General features: G+C 34.4%; 1 protein-coding gene across 1 annotated transcript in view; it reads left to right on the top strand.

Annotated features, from left to right (window-relative positions):
* Window positions 1–21,202, top strand: part of DPYD (dihydropyrimidine dehydrogenase) — an 830,145-nt gene that overhangs the window by 20,823 nt on the left and 788,120 nt on the right. The window contains 1 exon segment of the mRNA XM_033092743.1: window positions 13,176–13,286. Coding sequence (XP_032948634.1) covers window positions 13,176–13,286 — 111 coding nt within the window.

Here is a 21,202-nt window from a genome sequence, read left to right as displayed (position 1 = left end):
ATATATATCTAAAGGATAGAAATCATTATTTAAAGAGATATTTGCAGTCCTATGTTCATTGCAACACTATTCACAATAGCCAAGTTATAGAAACGACTCAAGTGTTCATGAATGGATAAATGGATAAATGAAATGTGGTATATACATACCATGGAATATTATTTTGCCATGAAAAGAAGTAAATTCTGTCATTTGCGACATCATGGATGAAACTGGAGAACATTATGCTAAGTAATCCAGGCACAGAAAGACAAGCACTATATTATCTCACTTATTTGTAGAATCTGAAAAAGTCAATCTCATAAAGGCAGAGATTAGAATGGTGGTTTCCAAGGACTGAGAGTGGGGGAAATTGGAAGATGATGGTCAATGGGGACAAAGTTTCAGTTAAACAGTGTGAATAAGGTCTAGAGATCAAATATGAGGTATAATCAAGATGGTGAATATTTAAATAAAAAATATTACAGTAAAAGACACATTGCTGTCAATCCCTCTCAGAATACTCCCCCTCGCAATTAACACACTTATCCTATCATTCTTGCCACTTTCTGAAGCAGTTCTGGTAGTCCTCTTTCGTGAATGTCTTTAGTTGCACTGTCATGGCTGCCTTGATGTCCTGAATCATTTTGACTTTGGAGAAGAGTCAGAAGTCGCACAGTACCAGATGTGCTGAATAAGGTGGATGAGGGCACACTGAAATGTTTTTATTTGACAGAAATTGCTGTATACCAGAAGCGATGTGTGACACGGAGCATTGTCATGATGGAGGATGATTTACGGCACACTTTAAAACACACCTTCTCTCTACCGTAGCTCACACCCAACTGACTGCACCAAACAAGTTGAAACTTGTCACACATTGTTAACTATAGTTCAGTGCACAGCTTCTGGTATTGAACATTCCTGCCTTTCTGTAGGATGGCACTCGTCAGCAGCATTCACCATATTTTGTGATCACAACGAAAAGGCTCCATGTCACACATTGCTTCTAGTATGGCAATTTCTGTCAAATAAAAACATCGTGTGTCCGTATCCACCTTATTCACTGGATTTGGCACTGTGTGACTTTTGCTCTTCACCAAAGTCAAAATGACCATGAAAGGTAAATGTTTTGAATCAATTCAGGACATCGAGGCAACCATGGCAGTGCAACTAGACACTCATGAAAGCGGACTTCCAGAACTGCTTCATAAAGTGGCAAGAATGACGGGATAAGTAAGTTTGAAGCGAGAGGGAGTATTTTGAGGGAGATTAATGGCACTATGTCATTTACTATAATAATTTTTTTTAATTTAAATATTCATTGTATTTTTTTATCACACCTCATATGTATAGCTTGGTGACTATAGTTAATAGTATTGTGTACTTGAAATTCACTGAGAGTAGATATTAAATGTTCTTCCCACAAAACTAAAAAAAGTTAACTACGTGAGGTCATAGGTACATTAATTAGCTTGATTTGGGTGATTATTTCATAATATGTATATCAAATATATATCAAATATATATAATATGTATATCAAAACATCACATTGTGCATCTTTAATACAATTTTTATTTGTCAATTATACCTCAGTAAAGCTGGGACAAAATAGACAAACCTATAGAGTCAGACAGTAGATTAATGATTACTTTAAGCTGGGCATTTGAGGACAATAAGAAATGACTGTTAATGGGTATGGATATTTTTTGGGAGAGAGATTGATGAAGTGTTCTAAAATTGATTATAATAATGGTTGCACAACTCAGAGTATACTAAAAACCATTGAATTGTACACTTCAAATATGTAAATTGTGTGGTAAGTGAATCATATCTCAATAAAGCTTATATAAAAATCACTTAAAAAGAAAAAGGCATATTAAATATTTTAAAAAGTAAAATGTATGACAGCAGAAGCACAAAGAGAAGTATTGGGCAATGTATTCATCATCGGAAACTTGACAGGAGTATTTTAGGTAGTGATAAGAGCGGAAACTTATTTGCAGTGATGACCATTTCTCTCTCTTAAGTTGGAAATATGCATGCATTCCTCTGTGAAATGTTCATGCCATTTTCCTATTTATCTAATAGCACTTTCTTTGATAAATTCAGTTGATATAGTTCAATGAGTGTTTGGAATAGGAATTCCAAATTACGATGGGATATCAAATGTTAATATGTAAAGTCCATTACAATTCTAGTGTACTAAATCCTAGAGACCCAAAGAAGAAGCAGAGAGTTAATTTTATTTTTCCTTGGATGGAAACCAGTTTAGGTCAAGTAGTATTTAATTAGAAATGAAGAGTAGTAAAAGAAGCATTATTTCTTTACATCTTACTTTAGGTTTAAATTTAAATTATTTAAAGTGAGGTATTTATGCCCCTAAGTTGGAATTGCTAGGTCATGTTTGGTAAAGAACTGAGATACGTTGATCTGACCTTATACTGCAGATTTTCCACTTTATTTTTATTTATTTTTGCCTGTTCCCTGCAGTGGAACCACATCTTTCATATGTTGGTGATGTCTGTGTTGTGTAATAAAATCCAAACATTTGACCCTAGAACATTTTAAGAGTGGATAACAAATAACATTTGTTTTCTTGTCAGAACTCATTGCAGACGTTATTATCACAGATTGCCAATTTTACTTCAAAGTGTCTCACTGCTACTTCAGTGAGTACGTTGCATAAGACTTTCGAATGAAAGTGGTGAAAACAGTGACCTCCCATTTGGGAGTAATTAATGATTATATGGCTTAAAATATTTGTAACTGGAGAAAAGTACACTTTGTCTTCTGCAACAGAATCAACACTAAAAAGAAAACACAATTCTGTTTATTTTGCCAGAATTATAGTCCTTCTACTTTTCAGTGGGAGTTTCTTGCTGCTTTTTGAGATTGTTTTGCTAAATAATTTTTCTCATTAACAATTTATCTTTGCATATTTTCACTAATGAAGTATTATGCTTGGTTTTGAAGATATGAGGATATGTAAATGATATCCTTGTTTTTGAGGGTTTTACTGACCAGTTTGATGGCAGATAGTTTCTGTATATATTAATAATTACTTGATATATATCTGATGTGTCAAATGAATGACCGTGGCAATAGATTCTCTAGAAGTACATGGGTACAATCTAAATAGAGGGAGAATTATTTCTTTATTTTCAGAGGAAATGGTTCTTAGAACTTAAAGAAAACTTACTACTTAAACTAACATAACTGGCTGCATCCTAGACATAGGCAGTGATGTGGACAGAGGTATGGACGTAGATTGTACATAGACTCAATAAACAAGAAGTAGGTGAGAATGGAGGTAGGTTGGAGTGGTAAATGGGTACCAGACTGAGTAGCAAGGTGATAGTTTTTATTGATATGTGTGTAATGTGGAGCCATTTAATCTCTGTGTGTGTGTGCACGCATTTATATGTGTGGATGGAGGATAAGAAAAAGTACAGACTTGTGAACAGTTTAATTAGGGAGTATTATTATCCTATAATCGAAGCATACTATGATCTGCAGTGGGTTGGAGAAATAGAAAAGGCAAAGGACAGGCCAGACAGGACTAACATTGACTGGCATCGTAGTCAGTAGTAGTTACGGACTGACCACAATATGAAGTCCAATTTACTGGAGAAATGGTGGTATTATTGACAGAAGTCAAGTGGAGTTAAAAAGTTGTGGGGAAAAAAGGCAATGCATTGCTTGCTTTTTGCTGTGAAGAAACTGGATGATGATGGGGCATGGAAGTGGGTTACTTGGCATCCAGTGAAGTGGTTGACTGTAGTTCAAGGCAGAGATCTCCAGGTCTGGAAAACAGATATAAAACGCAGCTGCAGAAAAGTAATCATTAGTAGAGGGGCATGCAGTAGAGATCTAAGAACACTTCCATGTGGTCAAGAGGGGAAATGGAAGTCACAAAAGTATGGATAGTGAATAGAAAAAGAAGTCTTAATGTCATGATGTCAAGGAAACCAAAGCATCTTCTATCTTCTGGATAGAAGAGCAAATCAGCAGTATTGACTACTGCATAACAATCATGCAGAGTTGAGAATTATACGAACACTAATAGCATAATAATAAAAATGTTTTCAAATGTAGCATTTTCTTGATTTTAAATAGTCCAGCTGCCTAACTCACCACATATTCCTTACCCCAATGTTATCCTTCTCAGGAGAAAAAGTATCTTATGATAATCCTTCATATTAATAAAATCCAAAATTAATTGGTTTTTAAAAAAATTATTTTAGTTCTTATGTCTGATATCAGTCACTTGCTATCCCATACATGTTTCCTTTTAGCTGTTAACCAAATAGATGATGGACGACTAGTCAGTTCTTGGTGTATTATAATTTTGTGAACCTGAAAATCATGCTACTTGCTCGTTTAGTTAATTAAAAAAAAAATCTAAACTCAGCCCAGGTCTTACTTCTGTCCTTCTGCTTGTCTTGTTTTCCAGCTTTTTTATTTGCTGGCCAGTATTGCTTTATTTTTAGCATGCTGGGGTGTACACTTAGCCTCTTTGGAACTAAAATGAACCTTGGTCTTGTAAATATAGCTTTTTTGAAAACCAATTTATCTTAAACACAAAAGTTAATAGATTAAAGGTAAATTATAAAGTTACTTTGAGGCCAAACATTTTCTGTAAACAAGTTTTGAAATAAAAAGACTAATTTTTCTTGAATGAAAAATTATAAATTCTCAAATATGAATTTTCTTAATTAACTAATGGACTGGTGAACTTTTTTTTTTGGTAATATAATAATACTCATCAATTCTCTCCATACATAATTCTGTCTTGGGTTTTTATGTATAGATTCATATATCTATTCAAATCTTGCAAACATAGATATTATTTTAACATGGATTTTCATAGCTATGCCTTTTCCAAATATTGATTTTTCACTTAAGCATATAATGCATGGATGCATACTAAATAAAAAATAATTAATGGTTAAAGTAGTGAAATTTTAAAATAACTATAGCACAGATTCTCATCTTTTTAACATTTTTTTGTATTACTTAATAAATATTTGCACATGGTATATACCATGTTTCGCTGAAAATAAGACCTAGCCAGACAATCAGCCCTAATGCGTCTTTTGGAGCAAAAATTACTGGAAGACCCGGTATTATATTATATTATATTATATTATATTATATTATATTATATTATATTATATAAGACCCTGCCTTATATTATAATAAAATAAGACTGGGTCTTATATTAATTTTTGCTCCAAAAGATGCATTAGAGCTGATGTTCCGGCTCGGTCTTATTTTTGCGATAACACGGTATTTTTCAATTCCTGTCATGCAACTGTATAAACAGTATGTAAATTAGTGTGCATATTATTAATGCTTTGCTATTCAAATGGTTTAAAAAATAATTAATGGGTATTGTTAATATCTTTGTTAATGTTATTTTTAATTCAAACAATGTCATACGTTTTTTGTTTTTCTGAAGTTTCTGCTTGATAAAAGTGTAGACTCAGTGTGGTACCATTTGCAATCAAGATAAAACTGTTTTACGTTAATGCCCAATATTAACAGTATTTGCATAGTTCCACAGATGGCAGAACCCTTTCCGTGACTGTTACACAGTGAATGTTTGTGTCCCCCTTAAATGTCATGTGTTGAAGCCCTAACTCTCAATGTAATTGTATTTGGAGATGGGGCTCTTGGGAGGTAGTTAGGGTTAGATGAGGTCATGAGGGGGGTCCTCATAATAGGGGTAGTGCCTTTGTACGAAGAGACTCCAGAGAGCCCTTTGTGTCTCTCTGCCTTGCGAGGACATAGCAAGTAGATGGCTGTCTGCAAGCCAGGAAGTGGACTCTCACTAGTAACTGAATAGGCCAGCACCTTCATCTCGGAATTCTTAGCCTCCAGAACTGTGAAAAAGAAATGTCTCTTGTTTAAGCCATTCAATCTATGAGATTCTTTTATAGCAACCAGAGGCTGTCTATTACAATGTCTAAGTCAGAATCAGTCACCACCTTTGGAATGCTCTGTTCTGTATTAAGGATCGTGAGATTAATACCAGATGTGTAAGTTATGGTTCCTGTCTTTGAGTTCTCAATCTTTTGTGAAAGACAATAAAAAGACATTTTTTTTTCCCAATTAGAGAGCATTTAGGTGCCTGGTGTGTGGTGTGTACTCTATAAGTGAAGGAAAGTCACTGGACCTTGCAAAGCCAGACCATAGTTTCACATGGCAGATCTTCTCATGTGGAATAGGAGAGTGACATGGTGAATGTGATATTTTATGATGTATAAACTATTTTATTTGTGTTAACTATTTGTTCAATAGAAATAAATCAAATTTTCCAGGGAATGTGATTAGCATTCTCAGGGGTTCATTCATTTCCAGTTGATGAATTTTTTGATGCTTTATAAATTCATCACTTTTGATCTGGCCTGTTTTTCTTGGGAAGGAAATGTAATGTGAATTCACCTAAACATGTTGGGACCAAAAAAGTCCATGAGTTATATACTGTCGTATGTATTATTAAATGATATCTATATTGGTATATGTACATAGTAGATTTTAAAACTCTGTATTTGAATTTCATGACCCTTCTACACTGTGATATTAATTTGTGAAGAGCATATTGCATTTTTAGGCAGTCTGCCTTTGAAATTGCTGGCTTAGGGCAAAGATAAGTTCAGAGACCAATGACTGTTTCATCTGGGATACATATCTATCTTTCCTCTTGTCTTATTTATAGTTACCTTTTCACCTGTCACCTTCGTCTTTTTCTATATCTGTATTTTAGAAAGATGATTCCCATGTATATATTCAGAATTGGCAATACAGGATCATGAATATACATTAGTTGAATGGAGTCTAAAATCTGGTTCCATCACATGCTTATTGATAACAGGTAGTAAGCACTTTGTGCATGCACCATTCCAGACAGTTTTCTGTATCATCTTATTTAATCCTCAAAACAACCCTACGCAGAGTGAGGTAGGTAATATTACTAATTACCACTTTATAGTTGAAGAAGTAGAAAGATTGAGAGTTTAAATAACCAGGAAGATTGGTAGAGCTAAGATCTAAGACCAAATTTAGCCCCAGACGCTATGCAAAGTGGTTAGCTGAATACTTAATAAAATGAAAGTTGTAAGATTTAGGACTGTCAGAGTCTCCTTTCTTCCTCAAGTATTTATTAACTGCAATGAGTTAGCATTGTGCATTAAGCCATTGCATAGAGCTAGTAAATGAAAAACATGTAAGATAAATTATTTGGAAAGGCAGTCCAACCTAAGAGAAAAGAATGCTGAGCCAGGACAAAGAATAGAAGTGCATTTAAAAAAAATATTAAGAAAATGTGAAAGTCTCTGAGCAGGGCTGATTACCATGGATTTTTAAGGTTTTCAGATCTTGAAGTTGTTTATATCTCAAGTGTGGGCCTGGGGTGCAAAATTCTTTCCTCTTCTGCAACCAACCAAGAACATACCAGTTCTGAGCTTATCCAGGAACCAAGGGTGTCTTGTTAAATTCCTAAAATACTTCCTTAAATTCACCCTACACTGTGACTAATGATGGACATGACAAAGGGTGGGATAATTGCCTGAGACTGGGGGCTTGCAAGAATGAGAATGTTAAGCAAGGAAGTACTGAAAAGTTCAGTTCTCCATCGATTAATTTGTTAGATTATTGTCTGAATGGAGTAACAAATACTGATCAAAAGCATTAATCAACAGGTATTTCTGTTTTCCTGTTAGCTGAGAATATTTATTAAGAAAAAAATGGCAACATGATTCAATGTTTTATCAAAATCAATGTTTTATCAAAATATAGATTATTTATGCCCAATTATCAAAACATGAGAAAAGCATGGTTTTTGTTTTTTATTTATTTTTATTGTTTTACTTGATGCAATGGAAAGTAGAAGATGATTTCCGTGTTTTCCCAAAAATAAAACCTAGCTGGGCCATCAGGTCTAATGCGTCTTTTGGAGCAAAAATTAATAGAAGACCCGGTCTTATATTATATAAGTCTTATATAATATTATATAAGACTTATATAATATAATATATTATATATAATATAATATAATTTATATATAATATAATATATAATATAATATTAACATAATATAAGACCGGGTCTTATTTTACTATAAGTAAAATTTTATTATAAGTAAAATAAGACCGATCTTCTATTAATTTTTGCTCCAAAAGACGCATTAGACCTGATGGCCCAGCTAGGTTTTATTTTTGGGGAAACATGGTTCTAGAGGACAAAGCATAAGCCATCAAAGACGAAATTTAGGGATAATTTAAATAAAACAAAATGTAACTCATCAAGTTCAGCCTGTAAATCTAAAGTGTCACTATATATGTATCATTTTAATGACTCAGAATTACAGTAAGTAATGACCAGCATTGAAGAGGGAATGTTTGTTTATAATTTAAAATGCAAAGAGTGAAGGATGCTTAATGGTGCATTATGCTTGGATAATCAATATTGTGATATGAAACAAAGCCATGATTTTAGAAGGAGGATATGTTGTCCAAGTGGCATCCTGCAATTGAAATTCAAGCTCTCAAATAGTACTGCAGTTCCAGTATCTTCAGGCTAATACTTTGTGCTTTTATTTGTGAAATGAGGGCCAGTGATTGTAGTTATTAATATAATGGAATCTTTGTGCTCTCTCTTTTAGTATAGAAATATACCCTCAGACGCAGAATTCTAGTTTGTAGATGGAGACATTCCAACCACTTCCCAGAATAGTGTTGACAGACAAAAGAGTGACAACATATAACCCTGATTTGATCTCTTGCGTAAATGTCTCTGGATCAAATTCTATAATTTCATAAAATAAATAAAATTAGTGCAGTGACATATTCTCAAATTCTGTTATTCTGCCTCTAGAATCACCAGTACATTTTTTATTGTGTTCCTGAAAGTGATTGGGAAAGCCAAAGGCCAAATTCTTTGCATGGGAGAAAAATCTCCCTCTATAAGTAAAATACCTTATACCTGAAAGGGTTAACTGGCTTTTTAAAGTGCTCGATTTATCCAGAGAGGGAACCTGTGACCCTGTTAGGACCTGGCTCTGGTCATTTTTTAGGAAGAATGTAATTTAGAACTCCCCTGTATTATTCTGCCAGCTTCTTAGTTATTGATGATATTGACTTTTAGTTTTAGAAAGTCTTGCTTTTGAAAATTGTTTTTAACAGCTCTCAACCACTCATGTCCTGTATTTTTATTTTATATCACTTTTCATTTGGGATATTATTAAGTCAAATCCTTGGTAACCATGCTCTACAATTCAATTTATTTTTACCCAAGATCCATTAAATTCAAGTCACTGCCTTTTTGCAAAAGGTTAACCCAATATTTTTATGTTATGTTATACTTTCTACTTTTGCTATGTAAAAGAAAAGTTACTGTGATAAGCAGCCAATGAATTGTATTCAGAATGCTTAGTCTCAAAAGTTACATTACTCTGCTGACATAGATAAACATAATCGTTTATCACAATATAGATTATGGAAGTAAAAACTGAAATAAATGCAGCCGTCTTTCTTGCAGGTTACCCATTTTTTTGTTGTTGTTGTTGTTGTTTTGCTTTGTTTTTGCTTTAAATGTTGGCTACAATAACTGCCTTTAAAAAATGCTATCTTTTTATTTATCTGTTTGAATTAATATGATTCAAGTTTAAATAACTAGATAAAAAAACTATTTTATAAGAAAATATTTTTAATTTTTTTTTTAATATTTTTAATTTTTTGTGTAAAAATGAGAATAATTATATTTTAATGTTTGCTCTTATTAATAGGTGGCTTTGGTATTGTTTAATAAGGAATACACCATTTAAAACTTATAGCTATATTGTATGTTTGTTGTCCAGAAGACATAGACATCTAAACAGATAGATTGAAGAAATATCATGTCCGTGATTTATAGGAATTACTAAAAATTATCGTCATTTGTATTGGGCTAATAAAGTAAGTCCCAATTATATTTATTAGGGTGAATATAATATATAGTGAAATCCACTGAATGTAGAATTTAGTGATTATATATTTTTGGTAAGCTTTATTGAGATGTAATTTGCATACAACACAATGCACCCATATGAAGTATAGAATTCAGAGGCTTTTAATGTATTTATAGAGTTGTGATATTATCATCACAATCAATTTTCATCACCCCAAAATGAAACCATACACCCTTTAGTAGGTGTTCCCATTTCTCCCTAATTCCCCAGCCCCTGGCAACGACAATCTACTTTCTGTCTCTATAGATTTGCCTATTCCGGACATTTTATATAAATGGAATCATACAATATGTGGTATTTTATAACTGGCTTCTCTCAGCATGTTTACTGTGTTCATTTATATTGTTTGTAAATTTCTCAAATTTCTTTCTGTTATTGATATCTAATTCCATTCCATAGTGGTTGGAGAACTACTTTATGTGATTTTTAATTCTTTCAAATTCATCCCATTACTTTCTGACATTTATTCCAGATGTGAAGTCAACTTAAACTTGGAGTTCTCTTGTACATGATGAGTTATTTTTTTTTTTTCCCCTCTTGCTGCTTCCAAGATTTCCTTTTTGGTGTTGACTTTTAGCCTTTTTACTACTGTGTCTATGAGTGGAACTCCTCCTTTCTTTCCTCTTATTCTGGTACTCCCATTATAGTATTTTGTGTACTTAATAGTGTACCACATATCTCTAAAGTTAATTTTTTTATTCTTTTTTGCTCCGTATTAATTGGATTGCATAATCTCTCTTGATATCTCTTTAAATTTGCTGATCTTTTTTATGCCAGTTAAAATCTACTACTGAACCGCTCTAGCAAAATTTTCCATTTAATTATTGTAGTTTTCAGCTCCAGAATGGCTATTTGTTGTTGTTTATTTTTCTTATAATTTCTCTCTCTGTATGGATATTCTCTATTTAATCCATGAGACATTGTTGTCATGCGTTCCTTATCATGGCTGCTTTGAAGTTTTTGTTAAATTTGATACCTGGGCTCTTTGAAAGGCAATTTCTGTTGTCTGCTTTTTTCCCCTTATATGGAAACACAATCCTGTTTCATTGAATGTCCTGTAATTTTGGAATTGAAAACCGAACATTTTAGATAACGTATTGTAGGAATTCTGGATACTAGTACCCCCGTAATGGGGTCTTACTGTTATTGTTTGCTTATTTGTCAAGTAACTTGATGGACTATTTTAGGGAAGTCTATTTCCCTCACAGTGTGAACCTCTGATAGCACTTGCACTGGGTGAAGCCTTGGGCATGTGCACAATAACTGTGATGATAGTGGTTTTTAACAGGGCTCTCCATGCCTTTCCCGTGATTTCTTTGTTAAACTATCCACCTGTATTGGCATCACACCCAGCTATTAGTCTCCACTGATTGATGGTGGATTCTTCTATTATTTTTGACAGTGCCTTGCGATAGAAATTGCCCCACAGTGTTATTCAATTAAATCTGGGTCCCTTCGCAGGGGGCAGTTTTTGAGGTGAATCTTTGTTTTTTTTGTGACCCCAGGGGAGCTGTTCTTAGCTATTTCTTTCCCTGGTTCTCTCTGGTAAACTATCTGCCTTACGATTTTGTTTATTGCTGTCAGGGAGCTGCCAGACTGCTCTTATTTGTTTGCCATCAAAATCTTTATTGTTTTTGAGAGTATCCCTAGGCTTGACTTTATCCACATACGGATTCAAATAAAGTCAGTTCCTTTGGGGAGAGCTGTATGTTTTTATGGTCTTTCTCTTCCTTTTGGATAAAATCTCTGAACCACAGTTCCAGAGCTAGCGGTAGTGACAGTGGCCTTCTTCTCTTAGAGTGATACTCCTGCTTTATGAGCAGGGCAGTGGTGTAGGCAGTAGCCTCTGATACCAGTTTGCTTCTCCTGATTATGTTCACTCCAAACCATAAGGGAGCTGAGCTGAGGGTGATCAGGACCCCAGTCTTACTGGCATGCTGCTTCTGAGGTACAGCTTCTGCTCTATTAGTGGGGACTGGATGAAACAAGGGAGCTCCTGACTACTCAGCTGCACTTTCCCGGAATTTAGCTGCTGCATAGTGGGGTGTGTGGGGGGGCAGGGGCAAGGGATGAGCAATTATGACAGCCTGCCCCTCCCTGAGAGATACCACAACCTTAACTGGAAGCTGGGGCACAGGGAGCCCTGTGCTTTCGCTGCACTCACCTCAGGGGGATTTTCTGTCACGCTGAATTGGAAGTGTGGAAAGTGGGGGGCAGGTTTTACTTCAAATGTTATAGACCCTCACCATTCTTACCAGATTTCAATAAAATTTTTTTTGAACAAATGTTTCTTCATGTGCTATTTGGCTTTAAGGACATTTCTGGAGACTTTAAAGGACTCTTATTTTTATTTTTATCAGTTATATTTGTTTTGCTGGGGAGTTGATCTACAGGGGTCCTTACATCGACATTCCAGAAATGACCCCTAGTGGTTATGTTTTAAAGGTTTGCCTAAGACAGGGCTTTGAAATTAATTCTTTATTGAGTGACTCAGACGCCATATAGTATTATTTACACATGTGGTTGAAAAGGTTTTCTATTCTACTTCATACTTCACCCAGTCATAGTAAAATATAGACTTTATTTTTGGATTTATTTGAATGTAAGCCCAGCACTCAGAAGAACTGAGTTCTAATTTAGTCTCTCTGTGTATTAATGCAGAGGGACTCTAGCAGGTTTCTTAACCACTGATTTCCTTGCTCATTCAAAATTTTGAGATAATAGTAGTTGATGTAAGTTTAATTAGATAGTGCATGTGAAAGCAATTTGCAAACTCTATAAACTTAAAAGTGAGGAGTATTGATATTAGTATTTTAAATCAAATCTGGAATAAAGTGGTTATTTTCTGACATCATTTTCATCTAAGGATACTAAGTATAAAATTTATATTAAAAAGTCATTTGTTATAGTTCACATGATTTTTAAATCCTTCATATTATTATTAATAAATATTCCTATAAAATCAGCTAGGATATCACCTAACAAATGATTACTTGAGATAAGTTTATTGTGGAATTATAATAGTAGAAGGAGAAAACGACATTTTTGGGGTATGTCTTTGTGTGTGTTTGTGTGTGTGTGTGTGTGTGTGTGTGTGTGTGTGTGTTTATGGGATCTTAAAATAAAAATTGATTTTTTTATGCCACCATATTTACATATGTTAATACCTTGTTTATACTTCAGAGTATCCTGGCTTTGAATCCTCGAACACAAACTCATGCAACTCTGCGTTCCACATCAGCCAAGAAATTAGATAAGAAACATTGGAAAAGAAATCATGATAAGAACTGCTTTGTAAGTACCATGGATACTTGATTTCACACTGAAAATTATCTCATTGTACACATTGTCTGACAAAATTATACATGTACTTACAAATACAATTAAATACACATAAAATACAGCTGTGATTTTTTTCTTATTTTAAATATTTTATATTAGAATAATCTCCAAATGTGCTTAATTTTACTGCTTAAAAAAAATCTAGTGAAACGGTTAAACAACATATACATTTATTTTGGTGCCAAAATGTTTTTCCTTATAAATCTATGAATTTTCTCTTAAAACTTTTCATATAATGACACTATGGTACAGAAGAATTTTCATATACAGATGTCATTGAACTGAAAAAGGGTAAACTGGTATATAAAACTTTTGTAAAGTATGCCCTTGGGGAACATATGACATGAGATGTTCAATATGAACATGTAATATGTCCAAGTGCAGTGCAGGAGCAAAAATCTCTGAGATTATTCATTGTTAGAATATTTTGGGCCTATGAGGTGATAACAAGGCTGGGTCTGTGAAACCATAAATGGGGATTAAGTACAACCTGCAAGACAATGTTTAAAATGCTGTCTTAGGGGTTATAAATCTTTAAATTTGTAAGGCAATTTCTTTTTTACCTGATTTTCTAAAATTAATTTTCCCAACATTAATTTTTTTCAAATTAATTAGTAAAACAATAAATAGTATTAGCTTTTTTTAAACATTAGCTCCTTTGGTGCTTTGCATATACTGCCTAATATAATAATTTCGTTTTATTTCCATGTACTTCTTTCTTCCTTCCTTCATATGAACTCTTTGAGCATGGGAATTGAGGGTATGTATTAGTGTACATATAAGTTTATAAATATGATTTTTTATTTTTCTGTCAGTGGACAGCCAGTAAAGTTTTTTGAATGAAACAAGAAATAGTGGCATTTGCGACAAAATGATGGATCTTGAGATTATTATGTTAAGTGAAATAAGTCATACAGAAAAAGTCGAGAACCGTATGATTTCACTGATATGTGGGGTATAAAACTGAAAACAACAAAGGAACAAGACAAACAAATAAAGAAACAAAAACTAATAGACACAGACAATAGTTTAGTGGTTACCAGAGTTACCCTCTGGTAGGGAAAGGGATGGTAGATGAGGATAAACGGGATCAAATATATGGTGATAGAAGGAGAACTTACTCTGGGTGGTGAACACACAATGTGATATAGATGATGTATTACATAATTGTACACTTGAAACCTATGTAATTTTACTAACCATTGTCACCCCAATAAATTTTAATTAGAAAAAAAGAAATAAAAATACAGAGAAACAATATTACTTGCGATGATAACACAGCCACTTAATAGCAAATCTGGGTTTGGAAGTGTTTTCCTGGCTCCAGTTCTGTGAGCTTTGCATGATACTTCTAGTAGAGGTCCATGTAAGGACACTAGTCTACATTAGATCAAGGAATAGACCAACTATAAGACGTAATCCTATCGACTGATGTGAACAATTAAAGAGCACTGAAAAAAAATCATGTAATTTTCAGACATAGAAAGCTGTTCAAATTTTCAAGTCTGAATCTCTAATTTTAAAGGTGTGACAACTATGATCCAGATAAATTAGATGACTTATCGAGGTCTCATTTATAGATTATTATATGCTTTATGGTCAGAATTTTATTTGGAAAGAAGGCTTTCTTTATTATGATGGTTGTTGTTATTATTTTTTGGAAATACCATTTTTATTCCATCATGTTATCTTCTAAACTGAGTGTCTTATTTTATCATACTTTTTTTAATTGGCAAAGATGCAGTGAGATGGACCTTCTCCCTTAAATGTATAGTGGTACAAATTCCTAAAAAGCAATTTAATAATATCTTTGACAATATTTATTAACAGCTGTGTTAGTTTGCTAGGGCTGCTATAACAAAGACTGGGTGGTAAAAGAACAGAAATATTTTTCTCAATGTTCTGGAGGCTAGGAGTCTGAGATCAAGATGTCAGCAGATTGATTTCCTCAGAGGCCTCTCTCTTGGTTTATAGATGGCTGTCTTTTTCTTGTGTCTTCACATGGTCTTCCCTCTGTGCATACCTGTGTCCAAATTTCCCCTTAAAATGACACCAATCATACTCGGTCAGGACCCATCCTAATGACCTCATTTTAATTGAATTACCACTTTAAAAAGTCTCTAAATGCAGGTACATTCTGAGGTCTTGGGGGTTAGGACTTCAACATATGAATTTGGGGAAAACAGTTCAGTCCATAACAATGCCTTTAAATTATCAAACACACACCTAGTAATTCATCTTCTAGTAAATAAACTATCCTAAGAAAAGAATTAGGAATGTAGATAAAGAATTGAGTAGAAAGAGGATTATCACAACATTATGTGTTCAATATAGAAAAATAAAGGGGAAAACCTACTGAATTCCAACCACTGGGTTATGATTCGGTAAGGTAGGGCAAATCCACTCAGTGGTAAATTATGTGACAATTAAAATTATTTTTGAAATAATTAACAATTTATAAAAATACAATCTATATTACATGAAAAAAGCATGATATGTCACTGTATTTAATATTAATTGTGTGCATTTGTATGTCTAACATGCATCTCAAACATAACATGTTGAAAATCCAAGGTATGATTTTACCTCCAAAACCTGTTCCTCTTGAAGTCATCACAATCCATTCTTTCACTGACAGTAAACTATTAGAGTCCTAAATTTTCTTATTTCTCTCACTTTCCATACCTAATTAGAAGATGCTTTTGGCTATGCCTTCAGATATATTCAGAATCTGATTACCTCTCACCACCTTCAACCATACCAACCTTTTAAAGCCACCACCATTATCTCTCGCCTGGATTATTTCAATAGCATTGAAATGTTATTGTCTTTTCCTGCTAAAGTCTTTTCTTAATACATCTGAGCAATCCTCTCAAAATTCCTCTGCTCAGAATCTTTCGGTGATTTTCCAGCTTAGAGTTTGCAGTTTCCTTTCATAGTGGTCACCTCAGCAAGGCCTTCTCCAGTGACCCTGTTTAAAACTGTAACCAGCCTCAGTATCTAGCTCTACTTAGACTTCACTGCTCAAATTTTCTTCACAGTAATCATTACTGATATATTCTGTTTTTCACTCACTAATTTGTTTGTCTGTCTTGTTCCACTAGAATATAAAGTAGAGGCGGGCAGGAATTTTTGTATTTTGTTCATCATATGTTTTGTTTCATTAGCTGTGTCCCCAGCTTTTAGAACAGTTGGTGCTCACTAAATATCTGTTGAATGAATACATGAATGAATATGACTCTTCTTTTATGTATTCTTTACATGCAAAGGATTACATATTTTCTTATGTAGTGCTGTACAATTTCCAGAGTAGCTTTGCATATTGCTTTCAATTTTTACTGCGATGCAAATGGACAACTCAGATATGCTTCCTAGTTTTATTGATGAAGAAGACTATGCTGAAAATGTTAAATCATTTACTTGAGCTTGTTAAAATTACTTCGTTTTGCAGCCAGATCTAGAATTCTGGTCATCTTACTCTATTGTGTCCTTTCCAATATATCCCATCTTCCTTAGAAAAGACAAATAAGATCATGAGAAAATTGATGCATCAAAGTTAAGGAAACTAGATTACAATGGTTGTCATATGTATGACCAGTCACCTTACATATTTTCTGAAGACCACCAAAGAGGTACATTTTCAGCCAACCCTCTGACCACCAAATACAAAGGTTTTATTTACTTATTTTTTATTTTGTTTGATTTTCTAACTTGCTTGTTTTGGCTTTACAGTCTTTTTAATTTGATTCAGAAAACCACTGACTTATCACTCTTTGTATATCTGCAACAGGCTTGTGGATTCGGTTTCTTTGAAGTCTCAGAGAAGTAGTTTTTCATGAGCTGTTTCTTGAGGTGTGATAAAAAAGTATGGAGAATGTTTAAATAAAAAATTTCATTACAGTAAAGGACACGTTGCCATTAATTCCCCTCAAAATACTCCTGCTTGCTTTGAATACACTTATCCCTTCATTATTCACTGTCTGAAGCAGTTCTGGAAGTCCACTTTTGTGAGTGTCTTTAATTGCACTGTCATGGCCCCCTCGATGTCTTGAATTGATTCAAAACATTTTCCTTTCGTGGTCATTTTGATCTTGTGGAAGAGCCAGAAGTCGCATGGTGCCAGATCCAATGAATAAGGTGGATGAGGACACACTGCAATGTTTTTATTGACAGACATTGCTGTACTAGAAGTGATGTGTGACATCGAGCATTGTCCTTATGGAGGATGAAACTGTTGCCCATTTCATATTAATGCATTGTGTGTGATCCATGATTTATGGCACACTTTAAAATATACTTTCTCTCAACCGTAGCTCACACCCAACTGACTAAACAGAACAAGTTGAAACTTGTCACACACTGTTACTAAAGTTCTATGTGCCGTTTCCCATATTTACAATCCTTGCCTTACCATTGGATGGCGCTCAGCAGCAGCCTTCACCATATCTTTTGATCATACCTCGTAGTTCTCTCTATCTGCCTTTCTTCCTTCTTCCCATCTTGGTCCTTGAAACAACCATATTTCAGGCACTGTGTTGAATGTTACCCAAAGATGAAGAAAATCTGCAAAATAAGTAGTCTAAATCTGTCTATTAAAATAGATAAATTTGGTTTTAATAAATGAATTAGAAAATAGACATTTTCTTAGAAAATAGGCATCTGTTTGACCTGTCAAAGTACCCTTAAGAATGGCAATTCTGACTTTTTTTTTTTTAATCAGGAATTTCTTCCCTTGGCAGTTTAATACCATTTTAGTACTAATTGGAAATTCTGAATTCAGTAGGGAATTTAAACTGGCAAATGTGTTTATACTGGTTAATGAAGCACAAAGCCATTATTTCCAGTATCTTTTAAGCAGGTGTTCCATAACTGCTGTTTATTTTTGCCATTTTTGAAAATGTTGAACTATTCTAATTACATAAATATTTTGAACTCATTTTCCATTAGTAATTTTTGAAGACCAGGAAATGTTACAAATCAGAAAACATCCTGAGTGAAAGTAAAAAGGAAGGCATTAAAGACAGCCAATTATTAGATGTTTTTAAGAATTTCAGCTAATTTGTTCTAAATACATGAGCCATAGTAGGTGCTCACAGTAAAAAAACAAAACAAAAATAGGAATAAACCATAATTATAGTAATAATTTGCTAACTATAGTTATATTTCTGAGTCTTTTTTGTGAAGTAACTCATTTAAGTAACTCAGAACCACATATAAAGTAGACACAGCATTTTATCTCCATTTATAGATAAGGAAACTGAGGCACAGGGCAGCTTAAGCAACATGTGAAAAGTTTCACAACCAAATGGTTGAACTACAGGTCGAATCCATGCAATCTGGCACCAGAGCTTTTTAAGTAGAAGTTTTTGAAGTAAATAAAAATGAATCATTGACTTTTTTCCTTCTAGACAATGATAAATGACTAAGTAATATATAGGTTTTGATAAATCTTTCTTTTTTTCTCATGTGAGGTGTACAACCTCAGCCATTACTTTGTTTCTGCATTTATTGCCTATTTACAATGGACCAGATATTGTGTCACTTTTCAAACTGGAATAAAGATGAAAATGATACAGGCCTTGCCAAGAAGTTCTCACCTTCTTTTGAAGAAGGCAGAAATATCAATAACATAATAATAGTACTCTTTCAAAGGAAGGAGTTTTAATTATCAGTGTGAGTCGGTCAGATTTACCTTTAGCTGAATCAATTTATCTTTCAGTGTTAAAGAAGGATTTAAGGAGGAAGATGGGTGGCAAGGACTCTGGGACTGGTGTGGGAGGCTGGAAGACAAATGAGTAAGACACGGGGCAATGGGTATGCAGGAGAGCAGATCAGCATGAATACATTTAGGAGTTGTCTTAGTCTGTTAGAGCTGCTTTAACAAAAATATCATAGACTGGGCAACTTAAACAACAAACATTTATTTCTCAGAGTTCTGGACTCTGGGAAATCCAAGATCAAAGCACTGGCAGATTCAGTGTCTGGTGAGGGCCCGCTTCCTGGTTTATAGAAGTTTGTCTTACTGCTGTGTATCCACATGGCAGAGGGTATAAGAGCTCTCTGAGTTCTGTTTTGTAAGGAAGGGACCCATTCATGAGGACTCATTCTTCATGAGCTAATCACCTCTCAGAGGCCCCACCACCAGGTACCATCACATTGGGGGTAGGATTTCAACATATGAATTTTTGAGGGACATGAACATACAGTCCACAGCAGGAGGTAAAATAAGTAGGACTTGTGAATTGACTTTATGTGTACATTTAATTGTTTTATAGGATAAATTGAGAGAAATAGTTAATTCAGTTTGGAATCTTACGAGTTTCTTGTGCCCGTGGGACATCCCGGTTAGTTATAAAAGTTGTAGCTCAGTAAAGGGGTCAGGGATGGAGATGAAGAATTTTGAATCATCTGAATATATGTGGATAGTTAAAAGTCTGTGTGTAGAGTTACCCAGGAAGAGGGTATAGATAGGAAGAGAGTGGAGGTTAGACCTCTGGGACCTTAGGACAGGGATTAGAGAGAGGCAGGTGAGGTACTGGCCTCAGGTGCAGAAAGTAAGGGGACCCCAAAAAACTCAGTAATCAACAGAAAGAATACAAAAATATGTAAAACATGGACATAAGAGCACACCTCTTCCATTTTGCCTCAGGCTCCAATGTGGTTCACCATGGTTCAGTGTGGTGCAGACAGGCGAAGGTGAAAATTGAGCTAAGAAACACTATGAAGGGTGAGATGAGATCCACAAGAGCATAGTGGGAGAGTTCCTACAAGGAAGGAGAGGTCAATGTGTTTTTTCTCTTACGTAAGATTTCCAAATGTGGTTATAGTTTATACTTTGGAAATTATCCTTACAGTTTATCATGTCTGGTGGTCCATTTTTCCTTCTCAAGTTTATGAGACTATTAGGGGTGAAATCCACATAGTTAATAAAATTATCAATTCATTAATCTCATTCAGATCTGGAAGGTAGAGTCATTCTTGCCTGGAACCCAGCTACTTGGTTGTGTTAAACTTGACATAGAATACAGATCCCAGTGTTGGTACTTAATACATTCACAATATGCACTGCTGTTTTTAAGCTCCAAAGTGAAATGGACTTTTGACTGGGTTCGCATAAGAAAGCAATTCCTATTCTACCCTTGCCTCTTTTTACACCATATTTTAAAACAACTTCTCAAGCTTGAGCTTGCTTTCCTGATTGTTGATAATAGTTTTCTTCCAAAAATATACTCAATGCTTAAAGGAGTCTCTGAAATTAAAAACAAAAAAAAAAAACAAACCAAGATTCTTTGCAACTTAATGCCTTATTCAATAGATGAAAAGTACATTTTTTTGTATAGAGAATACCAATATCAGACTAGAAACTTAAGCATGCAGGAAATATAGCCTGTTATTTTCCTATAACTGAACTTAAATTCTGTTTTGAGGTTCTCTAACAGTGGAAGCTTAGTCAATGTCACTTTCAGGATTATTTCTTTCCTGTTGTCACCCACCCCCTGTGTCCCTTATTTCTCGGGGCTAACATCTGAGTTCCCAGGGATTTGGTGGCAGTTATGGTAGGTGGGTGAGCCCAGGTAATTCTTCATGACATCTTGCTAATAATAAACATCATGGTGTTGTGGAGTGATTCTTCATTCCCATTCACCGGGTCTCTTCTTGTCCCCAACCTCTCTACTGCTATGAAGCCACTCTTGAACACATGGCCATCATTCTAATGTTTCCCTCAACACTGGGCTTGGGAAATCATGGTCTAGTTACCTCCCCAGGGCTTCTTCTAGTTAGCGAGTGACAGGTTCTCCATCTCATGATTTTCACGCACCTGGCTAGTATTTGCCATCCCCATTTCCAGCCTTAGGAGCTGGGGACTG

This window comes from Rhinolophus ferrumequinum, chromosome 22 (assembly GCF_004115265.2).
Source record: "Rhinolophus ferrumequinum isolate MPI-CBG mRhiFer1 chromosome 22, mRhiFer1_v1.p, whole genome shotgun sequence".
NCBI lineage: Eukaryota > Metazoa > Chordata > Mammalia > Chiroptera > Rhinolophidae > Rhinolophus > Rhinolophus ferrumequinum.
This window is presented reverse-complemented; position numbering and strand designations above follow the sequence as displayed.